The sequence below is a fragment of the Felis catus genome, chromosome D2 (genome assembly GCF_018350175.1).
Source record: "Felis catus isolate Fca126 chromosome D2, F.catus_Fca126_mat1.0, whole genome shotgun sequence".
Lineage (NCBI taxonomy): Eukaryota > Metazoa > Chordata > Mammalia > Carnivora > Felidae > Felis > Felis catus.
This window is the reverse complement of record NC_058378.1, coordinates 33,989,966-34,011,519: the sequence shown is the minus strand read 5'-3', so window position 1 is coordinate 34,011,519 and position 21,554 is coordinate 33,989,966. Positions and strand designations below refer to the sequence as shown.

The window sequence follows — 21,554 nt, the reverse complement described above, 5'->3', positions numbered from 1 at the left end:
TGTCTGGCTTCTTTCAATTAGCATACTGTTTTTTTGCAGGTCCATCTGTGTTGTGGTATGAATCAGTCTTCATTCTGTTTTAAGGCTAAATAATCCACTGTAACAAGGACACACATTTTTTTTTGTCCATTCATCAACAGATGGACATTTGGGTTGTTTTTACCTTTTAACTATTATGAATAATGTTGCTGTGAACATTTATGCACAAGTTTTTATGTGGACACATGTTTTCGGTTCTCTTGGCCATGGAACTAGGAGTGGAATTGCTGAATGATATACTATCTTTATATTTAGCTTTCTGAGGATCTGCCAGACTGTTTTCCAACAGCTGCACCATTTTACAATCCTACCAGCAGTGATCCCAGTTTCCAAAAATTTTTTTTTTTTTTTTACTAAATTTCTCTTCATCCTCACCTACACTATCATTATCTGTCTCTTTGATTATAGCCAAGTGGATGTGAAATGACCTCTCATTGTGGCTTTGATTTGTATTTCCCTTTCTTGTGCTAATTGGCCATTTGCATATCTTCTTTGGAAAAATGTTTTCTAATACTTTTTCCATTTTATTTTTTTTTTTAAATTTTTTTTTTTCAACGTTTATTTATTTTTGGGACAGAGAGAGACAGAGCATGAACGGGGGAGGGGCAGAGAGAGAGGGAGACACAGAATCAGAAACAGGCTCCAGGCTCCGAGCCATCAGCCCAGAGCCTGACGCGGGGCTCGAACTCACAGACCGCGAGATCGTGACCTGGCTGAAGTCGGACGCCTAACCGACTGCGCCACCCAGGCGCCCCACTTTTTCCATTTTAAAATTGGGTTGTCTCTTTATTGTTGTAAGGGTTATTTATATATTCTGTGTAGTAGACCCTTATCAGATATTATTTTATTTTGTATGCTTCTGTGTGTTTTTATGAAGTCAGTTTAGGTTCAGCCATAAGAGGAGACACAAGAGAGGCTCAAGAACATTATTATATTCAAACTTTCTAGAGACCAGAGGCACTGCACACACAGGGCCATATGGGAAAGACACCAGGGTGGTCAGGAGGAGGGCCAGGGGGGAATGCTTAGGCCATGACCTTTATTGGGGTTTCTAAGGGCGAAGCAAAGTTGGATAGGATAAATAATTCAGTATTGGCTAGTTTGAATAATTTTGGTAATTTTTGAGCTATATGGGTGGTCTCTAGTGTCCTCTTACCTGGCTCTAGGATAATTAAAGTAGAGGAATATTGCCTCCTCGGGTGCAGGGCCAAACGTAAGAGGTAAGGCTCTGGATTGGTTAGTTTGCATATCAAAGGCATGCTCCTAGTTGGGGGCCTTTGCTGTCTCTGAATGGGCTAACCAGGGAGAAGGCAGTCACTCCCCAGTCAGAAAAGTTTTTTAAGATAGAAAATATAATACACAAAAAATTATATACCTACACAATATATATTTACAAAGATTTTCTCCTGTGGACTGCCTTTTTCCTTTTTTTTTAAGTTTTGTTTTTTTTTTTTTTAAAGTAATCTCTATACCCAACATGGGGTTCAAATTCATGACCCCACATCAAGAGTTGCATGCTGTATGGACTGAATCAGCCAGGTGCCCCTTTTTTACTTTTCTGCTGGTGTTCTTTGATTTTAAAGCACAAAACTTTAAAATTCTGATTCCAGTTTTTCTATTCTTTGGTTGCTTGTACTTACAGTGTCATGTCTAAGAAACAATCATCTAATGCAAGGTTAACATGATTTACCCCTATGTTCTCTTCTAATATTCTAATGTTTTTAGCTTTTACATTTAGGTCTTAGTTCATTTTTATAAATGGTGTGAAGGTGTTCAATTTATTTGTTTCGCATTTTGATATATGGTTGTCCCACCATCGTTTGTTGGAAAGACTATTCTTTTCCCACTGAATTGTCATGGCACTCTTACTTTATTTCCGAACTCTCAACTGTATTCCATTTGTCTATATGTTTATCCTTATGCCTTGATTAAGCTACACTTAATACTTGATAAATGTAGTTTTGTAATAAGTTATAAATTGGGAAGTGTGAGTCTTCCAACTATGTTCTTTTTCAACATTGCGTTTGCTATTCTGGCTCTCTTGCATTTTCATACGAATTTTATTTTATTTTTTAATTTTTTTTTAATGTTTGTTTATTTTTGAGAGACAGAGACAGTGTAAGCAGGGGAGGGGCAGAGAGAGAGGGAGATACAGAATCTGAAGCAGGCTTCAGGCTCTGAGCTATCAGCACAGAGCTCGACGCAGGGCTCAAACCCACAAATTGTGAGATCATGACCTGAGCTGAAGTCGGACACTCAACCAACTGAGCCACCCAGGCACCCCTTCATATGAATATTAGAATCAGCTTGTCCATTTCTGCAAAATATCCATCAGGGATGTTGGCAGTGATTACTTTGACTTTCTAAATCAATTTGAGGATGAGCAGTACATTTGATTGTATTAATGAATGTTGTCAGAAATAAATTGGAAATAACAGATTAGCTAATTAGAAACAATTTTTTTTGGAGTAATGTGAAAGGAGTTTGTTGGGATAGTGAGTCATTTAGTGGAGGTTTCTGAAACCCAAACTAAAGTTTGAATTTTATTAGATGATAGAACTTTTTTTGTCCCCCAAATTGGTTTGTATATGTAGATGACTTAATTCTGATTCTCGGTACTGTTGTATTTTCTGTGGCACTAAAAAGGGCCTTTTCCTTGTTTTCTTGCAAAGTTGATGTTTTAAATCTGTCAAAAAACATTTCAATGCCTTTCCTTGTAAGGATTACATGAAATTCAGAGTGGTCACTGCTATGCATTCCAGGAGAATAAAAGAACTATATAACACAAGGTTTTACCATCAGGCATTCCATAGTCTAATGATAAAGGGTTAGTTATGTTTAAGGAAGTGACACCTGTTACTTATCCTTTCTTGCCTTGGCATCATGAGTGATCTAGAACAGTTCCCTAACAAAGACTTGGCCTTAACCCTTGCTTATTATGTAAAAAAGTATTTCGTGGGCAAGGTAGGATGGCTCGCTCAGTACTAATTGACTCAGAGCCCTCACCTGGGAAAAAATCCAGAGAGAAATTACTCAGTAGTTCCATAGGTCTATTTGTTTTAATTACTAATAACACTGCAACATTTAAAAGATTTTTTTCTTAATTTTTATAATTTTAATATGTTTATAACAAATAAAATTTATTTTTAAAATTTGGCTGTGGTAGTTTTGTATCCTAAGACATTTCCAATGGGAGTAGTATGTGTGTGTGTGTGTATAGTTTAATAATTTTTGAAATAATTTTAAATGTACAGAAAAGTTGCCAAAACAGAGCAAAGAATTTCCACATCTCTTTCACCCAGATTCTCATATAGTTAACACCTTATTGCTTCATTGATCACTTTGTTTACATGTATATGTGCATATGCATATATTCCTTACTATTAGTCCTTTTCTGGACATTTTGAGGGTGGACAAAGCAAACTACAGACTTGATGTTCCAACACTCCTAAACACCCTGTTGTGTATTTTCCTCTAAATAGTGTCCTATATAAAAGCAAACAAACTTCCATATCAGGGAATCAGTTTTGGTACACTACCATCCAATCCATTAAGCCCATTCAAATTTTGCCCACTGTCACAACAATGTCTCTTTTCTGGTCCAAAATACTATACAGGAATACATATTGCATGTAGCTGGCATATATCTTCAGACTCCTTTGGAACAGTTCCCAGTCTTTCATGTCTTTGACAGTTTTAAAGAGTACAGCACGTACTTTCAAGAGGGTGGCCTAAAACCTGAGTCTCTCTGATGGCAGGAATAGCACAAAATGATGCTTTCTTTTTCCCAGTGAGTCTCATCAGGAGGCATGCAATGTAGACTCCTCCCAATCCTGGTGATGTTAACCTCAACCACATGATATTGTTGGTTTCATTTCACAATTTCCCCTTTGTAATTGATTGGTATTCCAAAATAATGCCAATATTCTCTTCTCATCAAACCTCCTCTCACCAACTTTAGCATCCACTTATATAGTGTGTGCCAAATGGTAATTCTCTGTTTCCATCATTTCCTCTTTCTTATTGGGTTGGCATTCTTTTAGGAGCTCTCTCCATTTATTTATATTCATGTGAACTTGTGTATCCCTATTTTACTCAATAGACTGTAATCATTATTATCAGTTTATTTTGGCGCCCAAATTTAACCAGTGGGAGCCCCTTCAAAATGCCTCTTAATATTGCAACATTTGAAAGTATGTATGTTGCTAAGACCCATCCATGTGTAGTTGCAGTTAATTCATTTAGACTGCTTTGTAATATGCTATTTTGTGACTATATAATCAATTTGGTCATCCACTCATCCACTGACGGGCACTTGGGTTGTTTCCACGTTTTTGCTATTTTACTATTCCAAAACTCTTGGTGTTTTCAAATGTATTAAAACTTTGGATTAGTATTATATACTTAGTCTATTTATTGTATAAGTATTGAGCACCAGAAGTAGGACTGTTTTGCACTCTCACCAACTGTGTGAGAGGCTCACTTTTAAAATAACTCATCTGCATTTTTCATGGAGAAAGATTTAAATGACCGGTTTTCAAAGCCGTGTAATAAAGGCTTTTATTTTATCCTTAAGTAAATTTCCTCTTGGTTTTCCAACTATTTATGTAGGGATATTGAAAGGAAAAGGTCGAGAAAACAAAATCCAAAGTTAGAAAACGTTGCAGTTAAGTTAAAGCAAAGTTGCAACCGCGAACATGGCAACAGAAACTGCCACTCAAGCGCCTAGTTCCTGGAGCGCAGGCGCGGACAGCTGTTTCCCCCACAGAAACCATTATCGCGAGTCTTAGGGATAAACTTGTAAAGAATGCCAGAACTAAGTTCTCGCGAGAGGTAGTTAGTTACTATAGTTGCGGGTAACGCAATTGTGGCTGCCTCAGGTAAGACGGCTCTAATTCCTCCGAAACCCTCTGCCCCCCGATCTCTCTTTCGTGGACCTGCGACCACACCCCGTTACAGCTTCTCTTCAGCTACAGCCAGAGTGAAACGCTGGGACCGCATCCCAACGCAGTGCACTCGGGTACAGACTTAAATGCCACCGACCCTGCTAGGCGCAGGAGCTACCGCTAACCCCGGACCTCCCACCTGAATCCAGACTTAGACCCCTTTCTGGCTCTGCGCCGAGGTCTCCGGCAGTAAGCGGGCGCTAAGCCTGTGTCCCCAGACCACACCCCTTCACATGGTTTCCTTCATCAAACCTTTTCTGATTTGACTGTTACCTTACATTTTCTTAGGAGCGATATGACAAGAAGTGCAGGTCTGCTGGGGGCAACAGGAGCGCCCCTCCCCGACCCCCCACTGACTGCCCTGACCATCGCTTGTAACTAGCCAGATTTCTTGCATTCATTATTCAGTAAATACGCCGCTAAGACAAGGCATAGTGCCGGGCACTCAGAGACTGTGAATACGAGAGAGATTCCTTGTATGTAAGGGAGTATTTGGGCATTCAGGAAAAGCAGTGCGTATTAATAATACCACTTGTGCGGTGCTTCATAGGTTAAGCAGTTTTAGTGGATATTCACAACAAATGTGAAACATCAGAAGTTAAATTATATATTTTACAGAAGGTGAAACTGAGGCTCAGAGAAATTAGGCTTTTGTCCAAGATCAGGCTAGTGAAGGTCTAATTCCCGTGATACTATTGAAAAGGAAAGAAGAAAACTGATGTAAAAGGTCATTTTCAAATGTGAACTTGATAAGAAAATTGTCAGGGTCACTTAGGCTGTGATTGAGCCTGAAGACATGGTGTTAAACAAGTGACCTGTTTTAGATGACTAAAGGTTGAGGGAGTAGCCGAGAAGAGGCGGAATAATTATATAGCCTGGGGACACTAGATAGTTCCTTTTTTGTACCACCACTCCTAGACACAGCATAGTATGCCCTCAGTAAACATTTGAATTGCCTTAAGTTCCACTTTGAATTGAGTCAGAAAATCTTTCTTAAACATATCCAATTAATTTTTGAAATTGTGTCCTTAATGTTGTAAAATAATTTAAAAATATCATTGACTAAATAAGACGTATGTCAGGACTTTTGCTAATGGACTAGCCATTATTCCATATGGCTGTTTCCTTCCTGTGCTCAAAGTATAGTTTTGTAAAAGTGAGAGATTAAGGAATCATTGAGGGGAACTTTGCACATCAAAAAAAAAAAAAAGTCTACCAAAGAACACTATGGAAGATGTGGGGGGCAGCGGGGAGTAAGGGAGATGGCACTCCTACCCTCTATGTCTTGTGATGATTTGTGCTTATGGGTTAGTTACACATATAAGGATCATTTTAGTGCTAACTGATGTAATCCTCCTTGTGAACAACTCTGTAAAACACTGCCTGTCTAGCTGCAAAGGTTGAAAAGGGCACAAAACATTGATGGGACTATGGCATTTTCCTAGGTTATCCCCTAGTATTGGTTATGATATAATATGGGTACTTCTACAGCTATGGTACTGGAGGGGAAAGGTGGATTCATTATATTTACAGAGACCAGAGAAGACCAGAGGGACTTTGCCCAAGTGCTGATATGGAGCAGGTGTCATCAACAGGCAGACCCGTGCAGATCACTGTGACAGATGGATATGACTTGGTAATGTTATCTTTGGAAATCTGAGAAGGCCTTAGTTTATTCATTCTTCTTGAAAGTACATTTGTCTTTGAGTTCAGGTTTCCCGGTCAAACATCTACCTGCAGGTTGGGGGAAGATGTATTGGAAACAGCAGCAGGAGAAATGCTTTTGCACCCTCCTATAACACCTGACCTGCTGGTCTTACCTAACATTGCACTGGTACTACTTTCTCAGTTTTCCTTTTTGTTCGACTATATAATCAGCAGGTCAAATCACTATGTGTGTGAAATACCTGGCAACTTGAATACTAAATTTTACCGGTGACACAAGAAGTGATTTTTGTTTTCATAGACCACAGGTCTTTTCTCCTGAAAAATATCTGAATTCTTCCAGAGTTTCTCTTGTGATTAATTTCATTTGATGAATTTAAATAAAAACTACAATATGAGTTAACTATAAAAATTACAAAATAATGAAATGGCAGATATTCATTCACTATTATGAAGTCAAAAGCTCATTGCAAAACAGGATGTAATGAATGATATTTTGCTTTGTTTTAAAAGATGTATAAAAGATGTGTGTATAAATGTGTGTACATATTTGTATATATATTTACATACATACATGCATATATATTCACTGGAAAGCACTAAAAAATATATTCTAAAATGTTAATAGTGTTTACATATTAGAGTGAAATTACAGGTGATTTGTTTTCCATGTGCTTTTCTCACTTTTTCAAATGTTTCACAATATACTTTTATAATCATGTAAACACAAGAAAAGTTATTTTTTAAAACTCCAACATAATGGCATTTAAATAGAATGTTGCAGTTAGTTACAACTAGACTTTTTAAATGACTTTCTACCTACCTAACCTTTTTGTATATGTGGTATAGTTTGTTAGGAAAACACGGAAAATGCTATTTAGGTCAAGTCAAAATGAGTTTCCAGATGTATAGGAAAATTCTCTATTTGAGTAAAATTGTAAAGTGTATCCTTCTGTTAACAGAAAGGTTTTAAAGGAGATACTCCAGTTACTTTTATTCGTGCAGAATTCAGTCAAGTGGTTCTGGGAGACTCTGCAAAAGTTACGGTTTCTCCAGAAGGAACTGCAAAATACAACTTCACTAGCAGCTTTGAGTTCAATCCTGAAGGAGGAATTACTTTGGATGACCTCGCCCACAAACCTGTGTTCTGTAAGTCCTGTGGTACTAAAAATGTTAATTATGTGAGTATGTTATAAGGAGATTCCGAGGTATTTAGTAGTTGTTTTGGGGGAAAATGAACACACCTTATCTTCTTAACCTAGGAATAGTGTGGTATACTTTGAAATCTAGCTGCTTTTGGCAGCAATCTCCATGGCCTGCTAATTCTAATCAATTTGTATCAAAGACCTTTTGACATTTGGCTGAACTTTGCAGCCCTTGCCTCCGGAGTTGGGTTGAGAGCTTTTCCTAAATATTCCTATATTTAGGGTTGACAGATTTAGGAAAAAAAAAAAACCCTGAAAAACAAAATTTGGGACATACTTACATTAAAAAATTATCCATTGGTTATCTGAAATTCAAATTTAATTGGGCAGCTTGTGGGGCACCTGGACAGCTCAATGGGTTAAGCGTCCAACTCTTGATTTCAGCACAGGCCATGATCTCATGGTTCGTGATATTGAGCCCCATGTTGGGCTTCATGCTGACAGCAAGAAGCCTAATTGGGATTCTCTCTCCCTCTCTCTCTGTCCCTCCCCCACTTGTGCATGAGCTCTCTCTCAAATAAATAAACTTAAAAAAAAAATAATTGGGGATCTTGTATTTTACCTGGCAATCTTGTCTGTACTTCTGTATACAGTACTTCTGTACACTTTTTTTGAAATTCAGGTTTGTATCTTATTTATTTCAGAATTTCTAGCTCCTAGACATAAAAGGACATAACTGGGCTCAAAAAGTGTTTGTTGAATGAATTAATGAATATATGATTTCTATATCCACATTTTTACAGGTTCTGAGTACACAGTATTATCTCTGACTGCTTTGTACTTATGTCTGTATACTAGTCTTATGGCTTTTTTTTTTTTAATTTCTTTTTTAACATTTATTTATTTTTTGAGAGACAGAGAGAAACAGAGCACGAGCAGGGGAGGGGCAGAGAGAGACGCAGACACAGGATCCAAAGCAGGCTCCAGGCTCTGAGCTGTCAGCACAGAGCCTGATGTGGGACTCGAACCCATGAACTGTGAGATCATGACCTGAGCCGAAGTTGGTCACTAACCGACTGAGCCACCCAGGTGCCCCTTGGCTTTTTTTTTTTTTTTTTTTTTTTACCTGTACTCTTAATTTTTGTTTAGTTATTTTTTAAATGGCAACATCTCCTATGGTTCCTGCCAAAACCACAGATTCCAAGATCTCAGACCTAGGGAAGGAAGACCTGGGAATCATACAGTACTCTAGAATGTTGCTTTCTAAACCTTTTTTTTTTTTTTTTTTTTTTCTATAAGAGTCACCTGAGGCTCTGGAAGAAAATAGTTTTCAGAGTCCCACCCTAGAACACTAAATTCATGATTGCCAGGAGAGGAGCCTAGGAAGCTGCATGTAGGAACAAAAGCCTCAGGTGACTCCTGAGAAGCATTGCTCCAGAAAAGTGATTCCTAGGGGCGCCTGGGTGGCGCAGTCGGTTAAGCGTCCGACTTCAGCCAGGTCACCATCTCGCGGTCTGTGAGTTCGAGCCCCGCGTCAGGCTCTGGGCTGATGGCTCGGAGCCTGGAGCCTGTTTCTGATTCTGTGTCTCCCTCTCTCTCTGCCCCTCCCCCGTTCGTGCTCTGTCTCTCTCTGTCCCAAAAATAAATAAACGTTGAAAAAAAAAAATGAAAAAAAAAAAAAAAAAAAGAAAAGTGATTCCTAGCTCTTGCCTAACCCATGGAGGCATCCATCTGATCCACGCTCTCTGACCACTTTCTTCTACTTCTTTCTTCTTTGCTCTGTGCTTCTCTGTTAATCCCAACCTCAAATAAGAGGAGTGTCAAGTCTCCTAACTGCTTCCCTCCTTGTCATGTTAAATGGGAAAAGCAGAACTGGAACATTGTTTTAAATGTGTCACTGAACTCATGAGAAAGAAAGGGCAAGCCCTTTGTTCTAGAAGCAAAGCAGGAACTGAACCTGGAACTCTTGAACAGCTGCTATTGGTGTGTGGTGGTGTTGGGGGAGAGGGCAGTACTGCAAAATCTAGGGGCTTGGGTTTTAATGCTCTTAGACAAACAAAGACCTTGGGCTGCGGTAGTTGGGAGTTGAGACTGAGACTACCCCCTTTACCACAGCCTAGACTCTCAAAAAGAAAAAAAAGTCCATTCCCCATCATATGTGTCTAGCCATTGGATAGATGAAAAAAGTCTTTCCTAATAAGTAGTAATCATAGGATTATGCCAATCATTAAATAACATGTTTTCTTAAAACACACAAGGAACATTTATACAATAAAAACTGGCCAAACAGTGGGCAAGTCCTACCATATACCAAAGAATCAATGGCATACAGACTAAGTTTTCTGAGTAAAATGCAACAGTCAACAAAATTAAAAATCTATAACAAAAACAGAAAAAAAGAATCCATTTGGAAATTTTAAGATGTAGTTAAGTATAATTCATGGGACAAAGGAGAAATCATAAGAAAAATTGTAAAGCATTTAGAGTCAATCAACAGTAAAACACAAAATATCAAAAACTTGTGGGATATAGCTAAAGTAATACTTAAGATAAATTTATGCTTTCAAGTGCAGTCATTAGCAATCAGTAAGGATTTAAAACAGAGCCTGTGGAGTATATATACTTTCCCCTATTCCTCTCACCAAGGACAGGTGCAAACCCTGGACTTCATATGTAAAACAAACATAAGAGACTCTGCAATGAAGAGAGAAGAAGGAAACTTGAGGGGCGTCTAGGTGGTTCAGTCAGTTAAGCATCTGACTTCAGCTCAGGTCATGATCTCATGGCTAGTGGTTTCGAGCCTCGCATTGGGCTCTGTGCTGACAGCTCAGAGCCTGGATCCTGCTTTGGATTCTGTGTCTCCCTCTCTCTCTGCCCCTCTCCTGCTCTTGTTCTCTCAAAAATAAATAAATGTTAAAAAAAAAAATTTTTAAAGAAGAAGGAAACCTGAGACAAGGTATGACGCAGTGGTGAGTTCCTTGGGTTTTCTTTTTGCCTTATATATTCCAGACTTCATGCTGAAGAAGCCAGCAGCCTAGAAACATGAATGAATGAGTGCAGACCAAATAAAAAACAGAAGTCTGCTTTCTCTAATCAAAAGACCAGGAAAAGCGCAGCCTAGCAAGACACAAAACTTTTAGACAGTAACTTCTCTGCTCCAGCCAAACACTAACTACACACAAAAAAATGTGGACCCACTCACACCCAAGCTGGGTAGGGGATGTAGAGTTGGATTCTCACAAAGCTGAAATTAGGTGCCCCAGCTGGTGGTTTTAGAGCATACGAAATAGGAAACCAGGACCTTTGTGCTATCTAGCCATGACCTCTCTCTCACCATGTGGTTTTTAATGGAGCCCACACAGGGAGCCTAGACTTCTGCCCCAATCTAACAAGTATCAAATAACCATTTTACTTCCCACTGTGGTAGTATGAGGCCTAGTGTAGGGTCGAGACTCACCATCTCGTCTTCGTAATGAGACTACACCCACTGTGGTATCAGTGGAAAAGAAGTAAGGAACCAGAACTCTCACCCCTTCTCAAGAGTAATGAGGAGCTGTCCCCCTCAAGTATCAATAGAGGCTGAGTGGAGATATGCTTCTATCTCCACTTGGCAATAATGGGGCAATGCCCCTCCCCTTCCTCTACTGGAGCAGTGTAAACAACAACAACAACAGCTAAAACAGATGATTTAAGGTTCAGAGTTTCATAACATACAAAAAGTCCAAGACTGCATGAAAATCACCCATCATACCAAGAACCTAAGGAAACCGAATTAAAAAAGAAAATCAGTGGATGCTAACACCAAGATGACAGAATGACAGATATATTAGAATTATTAGACTAAGATTTTAAAAAGCCATGAGATCTGCACAGCAAAGGAAACAACTAACAAAACTAAAAGGCAACCAACGGAATGGGAAAAGATATTTGCAAATGACATATCGGACAAAGGGCTAGTATCCAAAATCTCTAAAGAGCTCACCAAACTCCACACCCGAAAAACAAATAACCCAGTGAAGAAATGGGCAGAAAACATGAATAGACACTTCTCTAAAGAAGACATCTGGATGGCCAACAGGCACATGAAAAGATGCTCAACGTCGCTCCTTATCAGGGAAATACAAATCAAAACCACACTCAGATATCACCTCACGCCAGTCAGAGTGGCCAAAATGAACAAATCAGGAGACTATAGATGCTGGAGAGGATGTGGAGAAACGGGAACCCTCTTGCACTGTTGGTGGGAATGCAAATTGGTGCAGCCACTCTGGAAAGCAGTGTGGAGGTTCCTCAGAAAATTAAAAATAAACCTACCCTATGACCCAGCAATAACACTGCTAGGAATTTACCCAAGGGATACAGGAGTACTGATGCATAGGGGCACTTGTACCCCAATGTTTATAGCAGCACTGTCAACAATAGCCAAATTATGGAAAGAGCCTAAATGTCCATCAACTGATGAATGGATAAAGAAATTGTGGTTTATATACGCAATGGAGTACTACAGGGCAATGAGAAAGAATGAAATATGGCCTTTTGTAGCAACGTGGATGGAACTGGAGAGTGTGATGCTAAGTGAAATAAGTCATACAGAGAAAGACAGATACCATGTTTTCACTCTTATGTGGATCCTGAGAAACTGAACAGAAACCCATGGAGGAGGGAAAGGAAAAAAAAAAAAAAAAAAAAAAAAAAAAAGAGGTTAGAGTGGGAGAGAGCCAAAGCATGAGAGACTCTTAAAAACTGAGAACCAACTGAGGGTTGATGGGGGGTGGAAGGGAGGGGAGGGTGGGTGATGGGTATTGAGGAGGGCACCTTTTGGGATGAGTACTGGGGGTTGTATGGAAACCAATTTGACAATAAATTTCATATATTGAAAATAAATTAAATAAATAAATAAATAAATAAATAAATATAAAAAAAAAAGAAAATTCCTTCTGTCAAAAAAAAATAAAAAAGCCATGAGATTGGGGTGCCTGGGTGGCCCAGTTGGTTAATTGTCCAACTTAATCTCAGGTCGTGATCTCACAGCTCATGAGTTTGAGCCCTGTGTTGGGCCCTGTGCTGACAGCTCAGAGCCTGGAGCCTGCTTCTGATTCTGTGTCTCCCTCTCTCTGTTCCTCTTCTGCTCATGCTCTGTCTCTGTCTCTCAAAAATAAATAAACATTAAAAAAATTTTTTTAAAGCCATGAGAAAAATGGTTTTAGTGAGCGATTGCAAACAATGAAAAATAGAAGGACTCAGCAGAGAAATAGAAAGTCTTAGAAAGAAATAGAAGTTATAAAGAAGAACCTAATAGAAATTTTAGATCAGAGGTGCCCGGGTGGCTCATTTTGTTGAGTGTCCAACTCTTCAGTTCAGGTCATGATCTCATGGTTTGTGAGATCAAGCCCCATGTCGGGTTCTGTGCTAACAGCACAAAACCAGCTTGGGATTCTCTCCTCCTCTGTCTCTGACCCTCCTCCGCTCATTCACATGCGCTTTCTCTCTCAAAATAAATACACTTTAAAAACAAATTTTAGATCAGAAAAATACAACGAGTGTTATGAAAAGCTCAATGAGTGGGCTCAACAGCAGAGTGGAGGAGACAGAGGAAAGAATCAATGAATTGGAAGATAGAACAATAGAAATATCCAAACTAATATAGAGGAACTAGACTAAAAAGATATGAACAGAGGGGAGCCTGGGTGGCTCAGTCGGTTAAGCCTCTGACTTCAGCCTTCATGATCTTGGCATTCCCGAGTTTGAGCCCTGTGTCAGGCTGTGTACTGACAGCTCAGAGTCTGGAGCCTGTTGGAGATTCTGTGTCACCCTCTCTCTCTCTGCCCCTCCCCGACTTGTGCTCTGTCTCTATCTCTCAAAAATAAATAAACATTAAAAAAAAAAAAGATATGAACAGAGCCTCAGAAGCTTGTGGGACTATGACAAAGATCTAACAGTGTCATCAGAGTCTCAGAAGGAGAGGAGAAAGAGGATGGGGCTGAAAAAGTATTCAAAGAAGTAAAACTTGAAAATTCCCGAAATTTGTGAGAGACATAAGCCTACACATTCAAGAAGCTAATCAAACTCCCAGTAGGATAAAACCAAAGAAATCCATATTAAGAAACATAATTAAACTTCTGAAAACTAAAGACACAGAACAAAATCTGAAACCAGGGGAAAACAATTAGAATGACATCAATTTATCATCAGAAACCATGGAGGCCCCAAAGGAATGGCATAATATTTTTAAAGTGATAAAAGAATTGTCACCCAGAATCTAATACCCAGAGAAAAGATATGAAGGGGAAATCAAGACCTCAGATGAAAGATGACTGAAGGAAGTTCTCTAAAGAGAACTGAAAGTGATAAAAGAAAGAACCTAGGAACACCAGGAAGGAAGAAATAATATGGTAAGCAAAAATTTGGATAAATAAAGTAAGCTTTCCTTCTCTTTGAGTTTTTTAAATTGTGTTTGACACTTGAAACAAAGTATAACACTGATGCAGTTCTAAAGGTATATTGAGAAAATATTTTAGGCAGTTTTAAACAGGGAAGGCAAAGGGACAGAAAGGGAGATAAGATTTCTATACTTCACTCAAACGAATATAATGATGATATCAGTAAGTAATGTATGTATAATGTATTGCCTAGAGCAATCACTAAAAAAATTATACAAATAGATACACTTAAATGTATTATACATAAAATGGAATTCTAAAGAATGTTCATGCAATCTATAGGAAAGCAGAAAAAAGAAAACAAATGAAAAAGAGAGGACAGGCAACCCCTAGGAGACTTAAGCCCTAATATATTAATAATTACATTAAACATATCAAGAGACAGATTGCAGAGTGGATTTAAAAAAACATGACCTAACTATATACTGTCTACAAGAAACTCAAAATATAACTATATAGTCAGGTAAGATGTAAAAGGATAGAGAAAGATGTATTATGCACATATTCATCAAAAAGTGGAAGTGATTATATTAGCATCATATAAAGGGGACTTAACAAAGTAAATAACCAGAGACAGACAAGTTCATTATATGATGATAAAAGAGTCAACCCACCAAGAAGACCTAGCAATCCTAAATGTGTATGCACCAAACAGCAGAGCTGCAAAATATGTGACGCAAAAACTGATAAAACTGAAAGGGGGAGTAGACATGTTCACTCAATTATAGTTGGGGACATAAATTCCTGTCTCTCAATTTATAGAATAACAGGTAAGATAGAAAATCAACAGGTATGGGGCACCTGGGTGGCCCAGTTGGTTAAGCATCTGACTTTGGCTCAGGTCATGATCTCACGGTTCATGGGTTTGAGACCCGTGTTGGGCTCTGTGCTGACAGCTCAGAGCCTGGAGCCTGTTCAGATTCTGTGTCTCTCTCTCTTTCTCTTTGCCCCTCCCCCACTTGCAGTCTGTCTCTTTCTCCTTCAAAAATAAATAAATATTAAAAAAAAAAAAAGAAAGAAAATCAACAGGTATATAGGAAAACTCAACAGCACCATCTGCCTACAAGATCTAATCAATATTTATTGAACACCCAACAATAGCAAAATATACATTATTTTCAAAAACCCACAGACCACATACTAAAATCATATTCTGGGTCATAAACTTAACCTCAACAAATTTAAATGAACTAAAATAATGTGTTCTGTGACAATAATAGTATCAAGCTAGAAATCATTAATACAGAACAGGAAACACTCCAAACACTTGAAAACAAAAAGACACACATTTTTTTCTTTAATGTTTTATTTATTTTTGAGAGGGAGAGAGAGAGTGTGAGGGTGGGGCAGAGAGAGAGGGAGACACAGAATCTAAAGCCGGCTCCAGGCTCTGAGCTCTGAGCTGTCCAGAGCCCAATGTGGGGCTCGAACCCACGAACTGTGAGATCATGACCTGAGCCAAAGTCAGACGCTTAACCGACTGAGCCACCCAGGCACCCCAAGACACACTTCAAAATAATCCATGGGTCAAAGAGGAAGTCTCAAGGGACATACAAAAAAATACATTGAACTGAAGGGAAATAAAAACACAAGGTAACAAAGTTTGTGGGACATAGCTAAAGCACTGCCAAGAAAATTTATCACACTAAATGCATACGTTAAAGAAGAGGAACAGTCTCAAATCAGTAATCCTAAATGCCACCTTAAGGATTTAGGAAAAGAAGAGCAAAAATAACCCAAATCAAACAGAAGGAAGAAAATAATAAAGATAAAAGTATAAAGTAATGAAATGAAAAACAGAAACAAAAGGGAAAACAATCAGTGAAACAAGTAACATAGCTGGTTATTTGGAAACAGCAAAACTGACAAACCTCTAGTAAGACTGACCAGAGGCCGGTGGAGGGGGAAGAGAAGAGGCACCGCATATTATCAATATTAGAAATGAAATGGGATAACATCACAGATGGTACAGATATTAAAAGAATAATGGATATTATGAGCAACTCTACATACATAAAATTGACAACAAAATGGACCAGTTTTTTGAAAGACACAAACCACAATTCATCCTATAAATAAAGTTGCCCTGTAACTATCAAGGAAATTGAATTCATAATTTGAAATCTCCAGGGTTTCAAAGATAGTTGAAACTCTCTCCAGATAGTTGCATTGAAGAATTCTACCAAAAGTTAAAATAATAACTAACGCTAATTCTACACAATCTTCCAGAAAATGAAAGAGGAGGAAATACTTCAATTCATCTTATGGCGCTAGTGTTACACTGATACCTAAACCAGTCAAAGACAGTACAAAAATAGAAAACTTAAGGCCAATGTTTGTCATGAATATAGACACAAAGGTCCTAACAAAATACTAGCAAATAGAATTCAGTAATACATAAAAAGAATTATACAACATCATGAAATGGGATTGATTCCAGTATTTGAAAATTAATCAATGTATTCTACTACGTTCATAGTCAAAAGAAGAAAAAGCATGACAACAAAACAATAAAAGTATTTGACAAAATTTAACACCAATTCATGATAGAAACTCAGAAAAATACAAATAGAGGGAACTGCACCCTGATAAAGGCTAACATACTTAATGGTGAAAGATGGAATGCTGTACCCCTAAGGTTGAGAACAAATGAATGAGGTCTTCTCTCGCCACTCTTATAAACATAGAGCTGGAAGTTCTAGAAAGTGCAATAAAGAAAAGGAAATAAAAGGCATATAGATCTGAACAGAAGAAATAAATCTGCCCCTATTTGCAGATGACACGATTGTAGAAAATATCAAGGAATATGCAAAACTTATAGAAAGTAAAAGTGAGATCATAGGATGAAAGGTAAATGTACAAAATCAATTATACTTCTATATACTAGTGATAGATACACGGACATTGATATTAAAAATACAATACATCATTTACAAGTGATTTTTTAAATGAAATAGTGTATATTTAAGAAAACTTTTTGGGGGCGCCTGGGTGGCGCAGTCGGTTAAGCGTCCGACTTCAGCCAGGTCACGATCTCGCGGTCCGTGAGTTCAAGCCCCGCGTCGGGCTCTGGGCTGATGGCTCAGAGCCTGGAGCCTGTTTCTGATTCTGTGTCTCCCTCCCTCTCTGCCCCTCCCCCGTTCATGCTCTGTCTCTCTCTGTCCCAAAAATAAATAAACGTTGAAAAAAAATTAAAAAAAAAAAAAGAAAACTTTTTTTTATCACTTATGTGCTGAAAACTATACACTGTTGAATGAAAGTTTTAAAAGTCTTTGTACATGGAGAGACATTCTGTATTCATGGACTGGGAGATTCAACATAGTTAAGATATCATTTCTCCCCAGATTGATACAAAGATTGAATGTAATTCTTATCAAAATCCCGGAAAGATTTTTTTGTAGATATGGACAAGACTATTCTATTTTTTTAAGATTATTTATTTATTTATCTTGGGGCAAAAAGAGAGAGAGAGAGAGAGAGAGAGAGAGAGAGAGAGAGAAAGCCCAAGCAGCCTCTTCACTGACAGTGCAGGGCTCAAACTCACAAACTGTGAGATCATGACCTGAGCCAAAGCCAAGAATTAGACACTTAACCAACTGAGCCACCCAGGTGCCCCAAGACTATTCTAAAATGTATATAGAAATGCAAATGAACTAGAAAAGCTAAAATAATTTTGGAAAGGAATAAAATGGGAAGAATCAATATGGTTAATTTCAAGATTTATTATATAGCTACATTAGTTAAAATTGTGTGGTGTTGGTGGAAGGATAGACACATAGATCAATGGAATGGAATAGAGAACCCAGAAATAGACCCATCCAAATGTGCCTAATGATTTTTTATAAGATTTTGTTTTTAAGTAATCTTCACATCCAATAAGAACTTTACATTCTTAATATCCAATGTGGGGCTCATACAACCCTGAGATCAAGAGTTTCACGCTCCACAGACAAAACCAGTCAGGCACCACTGCCTAATGATTTTTTTATAAAAGTAAAAAATAAATTTATTGTGGGAGAGGTAGCCTTTTCAACAAATGATGTTAGAGCAATTGAATATCTGCAGGCAAAAAAGAACTTTATACATATCTTATACAAAAATTTAGTCATATCTTATACATAATAATCTCATAACTTATACAAAAATTAACTCAAAATGGATCACAGATTTAAATGTAAAATGTGAAACTACAAAACATTAAGGAAAAAATGAGAAAATCTTCAGGAATCTAAAGTTGGGTAAAGAGCTTTGAACACAAAAAGCGTAAGCCATAAAAGAAAATAAACTGACGAATTGGACTTAATCAAAATTAAAAACTCTTGCTCTATGAAAAACCCTGTTAAGAGGATGAAAAGATCAGCTACATAGTGAGAGAAAATATTTGCAAATCACAATCTGACAAAGCAATAGTATCTAAAATATATAAAAAACTTTCAAAACTTAACTGTAAAAAATACTTCAAACAATACAGTTAGAAAATAGGCAAAAGACATGAAGAGACATTTTACCAAAGAAAATACACAGATGGCATATAAAGATATGGAAAAGTGTTCAACATCATTGGCCTTTAGAGAAGTGCAAATCAAAACCACAATGAGATATCACCACACACCTATCATTACCCACATATCAGAATGGCTAAATTAAAAATAGTGAAAACACCAAATTCCAACAAGGTTGCAAAAAACCTGGATCATTGATACATTCCTTCTGGAAATGTCAAATGTTAGAACTTCTGGTGGGAATGTCAGATGTCAGTCTAGAAAGCAGTGTGGCAATCTCTTTAAAAATAAAATACGCAAAGCACCATGTGATCCAGAAATTGCACTCCTGGGCCTTTATCCCAGAAAAATGAAGACTATATTCACTCAAAAACCACGATATAGTATACAGCTTTATAGACAAAAACTGGAAACAACCCAGATGTCCTTCCATGGGTTAAATAAATGTACAGCCAAACCATGAAATACTATGAACAAACTACTGGTACACGAAACAATCTCAGTGGTTCTCCAGAGAACTGTGCTGAATGATGAGGCCAATCTTAAAAGGTATATACTGCATAATTACATTTATAGAAGACTTTTGAAATGACAAAGCATAGAAATGGAGAACAGATTAGTGGTTGTCTGGTGTTAAGAAGGAGGATGGTGGAGGTGACTCTAAAAGGGTAACATGGGTTAAAAGAATAACCATGATCCTTCTGGAGATGAAATGATCTGTATCTTGACGGTATCAATGTCAATTTCCTGGTTGTGATATTTTACTGTAATTATGCAAGATGTTACCACTGGGAAAAATGAGTACAAGATAGCTTTCTTTATTATTTAGCACAATTACATGTGAATCTGAAATTATCTCAGAATAAAAAGTTTAATTTGATATATTCTATTCTTAAAGGGGAATAAGCATCTTTGGTAGTAAGAAGAGTCATGAAACTCAACACCACTGGATAAAGCATTACTGTCTGCTCAAGAGTGAAAGAAAGGACACCAATTAATGAGTCCTCTGCACAGAGCCCACAAATTAGACTGAAACTGTGAAGGTAGCTGTGAAAACAGAAAAAAAAATTCTTTCTGGAGACCATGAGTACCCTTTGCAGTATAGTGTCTGTCATCTTCCCCTCAGATTCTTCTTGAGATTACTTCATGCAGAGAACCTCTTCTATCCAATTCATCTAGAGTTAAGCTGTATAAAAGAAAGTTTCCTCTTGCTAGTGGGAGTTTGTTAACAGTGTATAAGTCTCCTAGAAGATGAAAGAGGGCTTTGACCATTTCATTTTTGAAGCTTTGAGTGTATTAAAAAATGCACACATGCCCAAAAGGTTAAAAAATTGTTTAATTATGGTATGTGTTAAAGTCTATCTTTAATAAAATGGTTCTCTTAATGAACATAAAAAAGATTAAAGTAAATGAATTAAATACTTAAGAAGCTACTTAAATAACAGAGAACCCCAAAGAATATAAAAAGACAGAATTAAGAACAAAAATTAATAAATTGAAAAATAAGCATTAGAAAAGAGCTACAAAAAAAAAATCTTCCTGCTTATTTAAAAGACTAACAAACTAGACAAACTTCTGGCATGAGTGAGCCAAAACAAAACAAACCCAAGAATACAGTGTTAGGAAGAAAATGGGGCTTTACTACAGATAGAGTATATTTTTGAAAATTATACAAAGAATACTTTTGAAGATTCTGGGAAGACAGGAGAGTAAGAAGCACCAGGAATCTGTCTCCTCCTCAGGACAACACTTGCACTGCCACATTTTATCTGATATAACTGCTTTGAAACTCTGGAGTCTATGGAAGGCTTGCAACTTCCAGGAGAAGATTTGGATTGCAAATTAAGATTAAGTTTGGTTAATTTCAGATCTTAACACAGTCGCAGCTACTCATCCCCCATCCCTCTAGGCTTGTGTCAGGGAGTCATGTATGTGTTCCTCTAGTAGCTTGCTGGAGCCAGGGTGAGCTAAAAGGACCATGTCCTTCAAATATAGTGGATCTGTGCTCTGTTTGCTGATTGTTGCTTCTGATCACAGAGGTGCAAATAAAGAGCCTCCTCTCTCCATTACACTGTTGTAAGGCCCTTCCTCTCTGGTTGAAGAAACTACTGGAGATTTAAAGGGCAGTATCCTTTTCCCCTCTTTCCTAGGGCACTTAAAAACAACTGTAAATAAGGGGAAAAGTTGAATGTGACCATGCATGTCCAGGGAAAGGCTCAGAAAAGACCTGAAAAGACCTTAATTTTACAACTCAGCCTGACCTTCAGCACAGAAACAGCCTACAACAATGACAAAAATAAACAAAAACAATAACAGAAAAAACCAGTATACCCTGGGAAGGGGGAGAATCTAATTTCCAGAGTTATCCCATTATTAGATTCCGATATCAATGTTCGACGACGACAACAACAACAACAACAACAACAACAACAACAACATAAGGTGTATAAAGAAACATGAAAGTATAGCCCATTTAAATGAAAAAAAAAATCACAAGAAACAACAGGGTTGGTGAGGATGTGTAGAAGAAACTCGCATGCACTGTTAGTAGGAATACATATTGGTGCAGCCACGGTGGAAAACAGTATGGAGATTCCTCAAAAAATTAAAAATAGAATTAGTATACGATCCAGTAATTCCACTATTGGGCATTTACCCAAAGAATATGAAAACACTAATTCGAAAAAGTATAGGCACCCCTATGTTTATTGCAGCATTATTTATAATAGCCAAAATATGGAAGTAACCCAAGTGTCCATTGATAGATGAACGGAAAAATAAGATGTGATAAATATATACAATGGAATATTACTCAGC

The 21,554-nt window shown here is 37.6% G+C and overlaps 1 protein-coding gene across 6 annotated transcripts in view; it reads left to right on the top strand.

The window, feature by feature from the left end:
- The first annotated feature begins 4,572 nt into the window (after window positions 1-4,572).
- CFAP70 (cilia and flagella associated protein 70) overlaps window positions 4,573-21,554 on the top strand; it is a 106,277-nt gene continuing 89,295 nt past the window's right edge. For 2 of the 6 annotated variants that reach the window (XM_045040137.1, XM_045040138.1), the window contains exons 1-3: window positions 4,573-4,919; window positions 6,519-6,621; window positions 7,613-7,799. In XM_045040137.1, the coding sequence (XP_044896072.1) occupies window positions 6,559-6,621; window positions 7,613-7,799 (250 nt within the window). In that variant the 5' untranslated portion in view covers window positions 4,573-4,919; window positions 6,519-6,558. Of the gene's footprint in view, window positions 5,060-6,518; window positions 6,622-7,612; window positions 7,800-21,554 lie in introns of all 6 variants that reach the window. The other 4 variants (XM_019813279.3, XM_003994052.5, XM_011287342.4 and 1 more) reach the window with 3 other exon arrangements.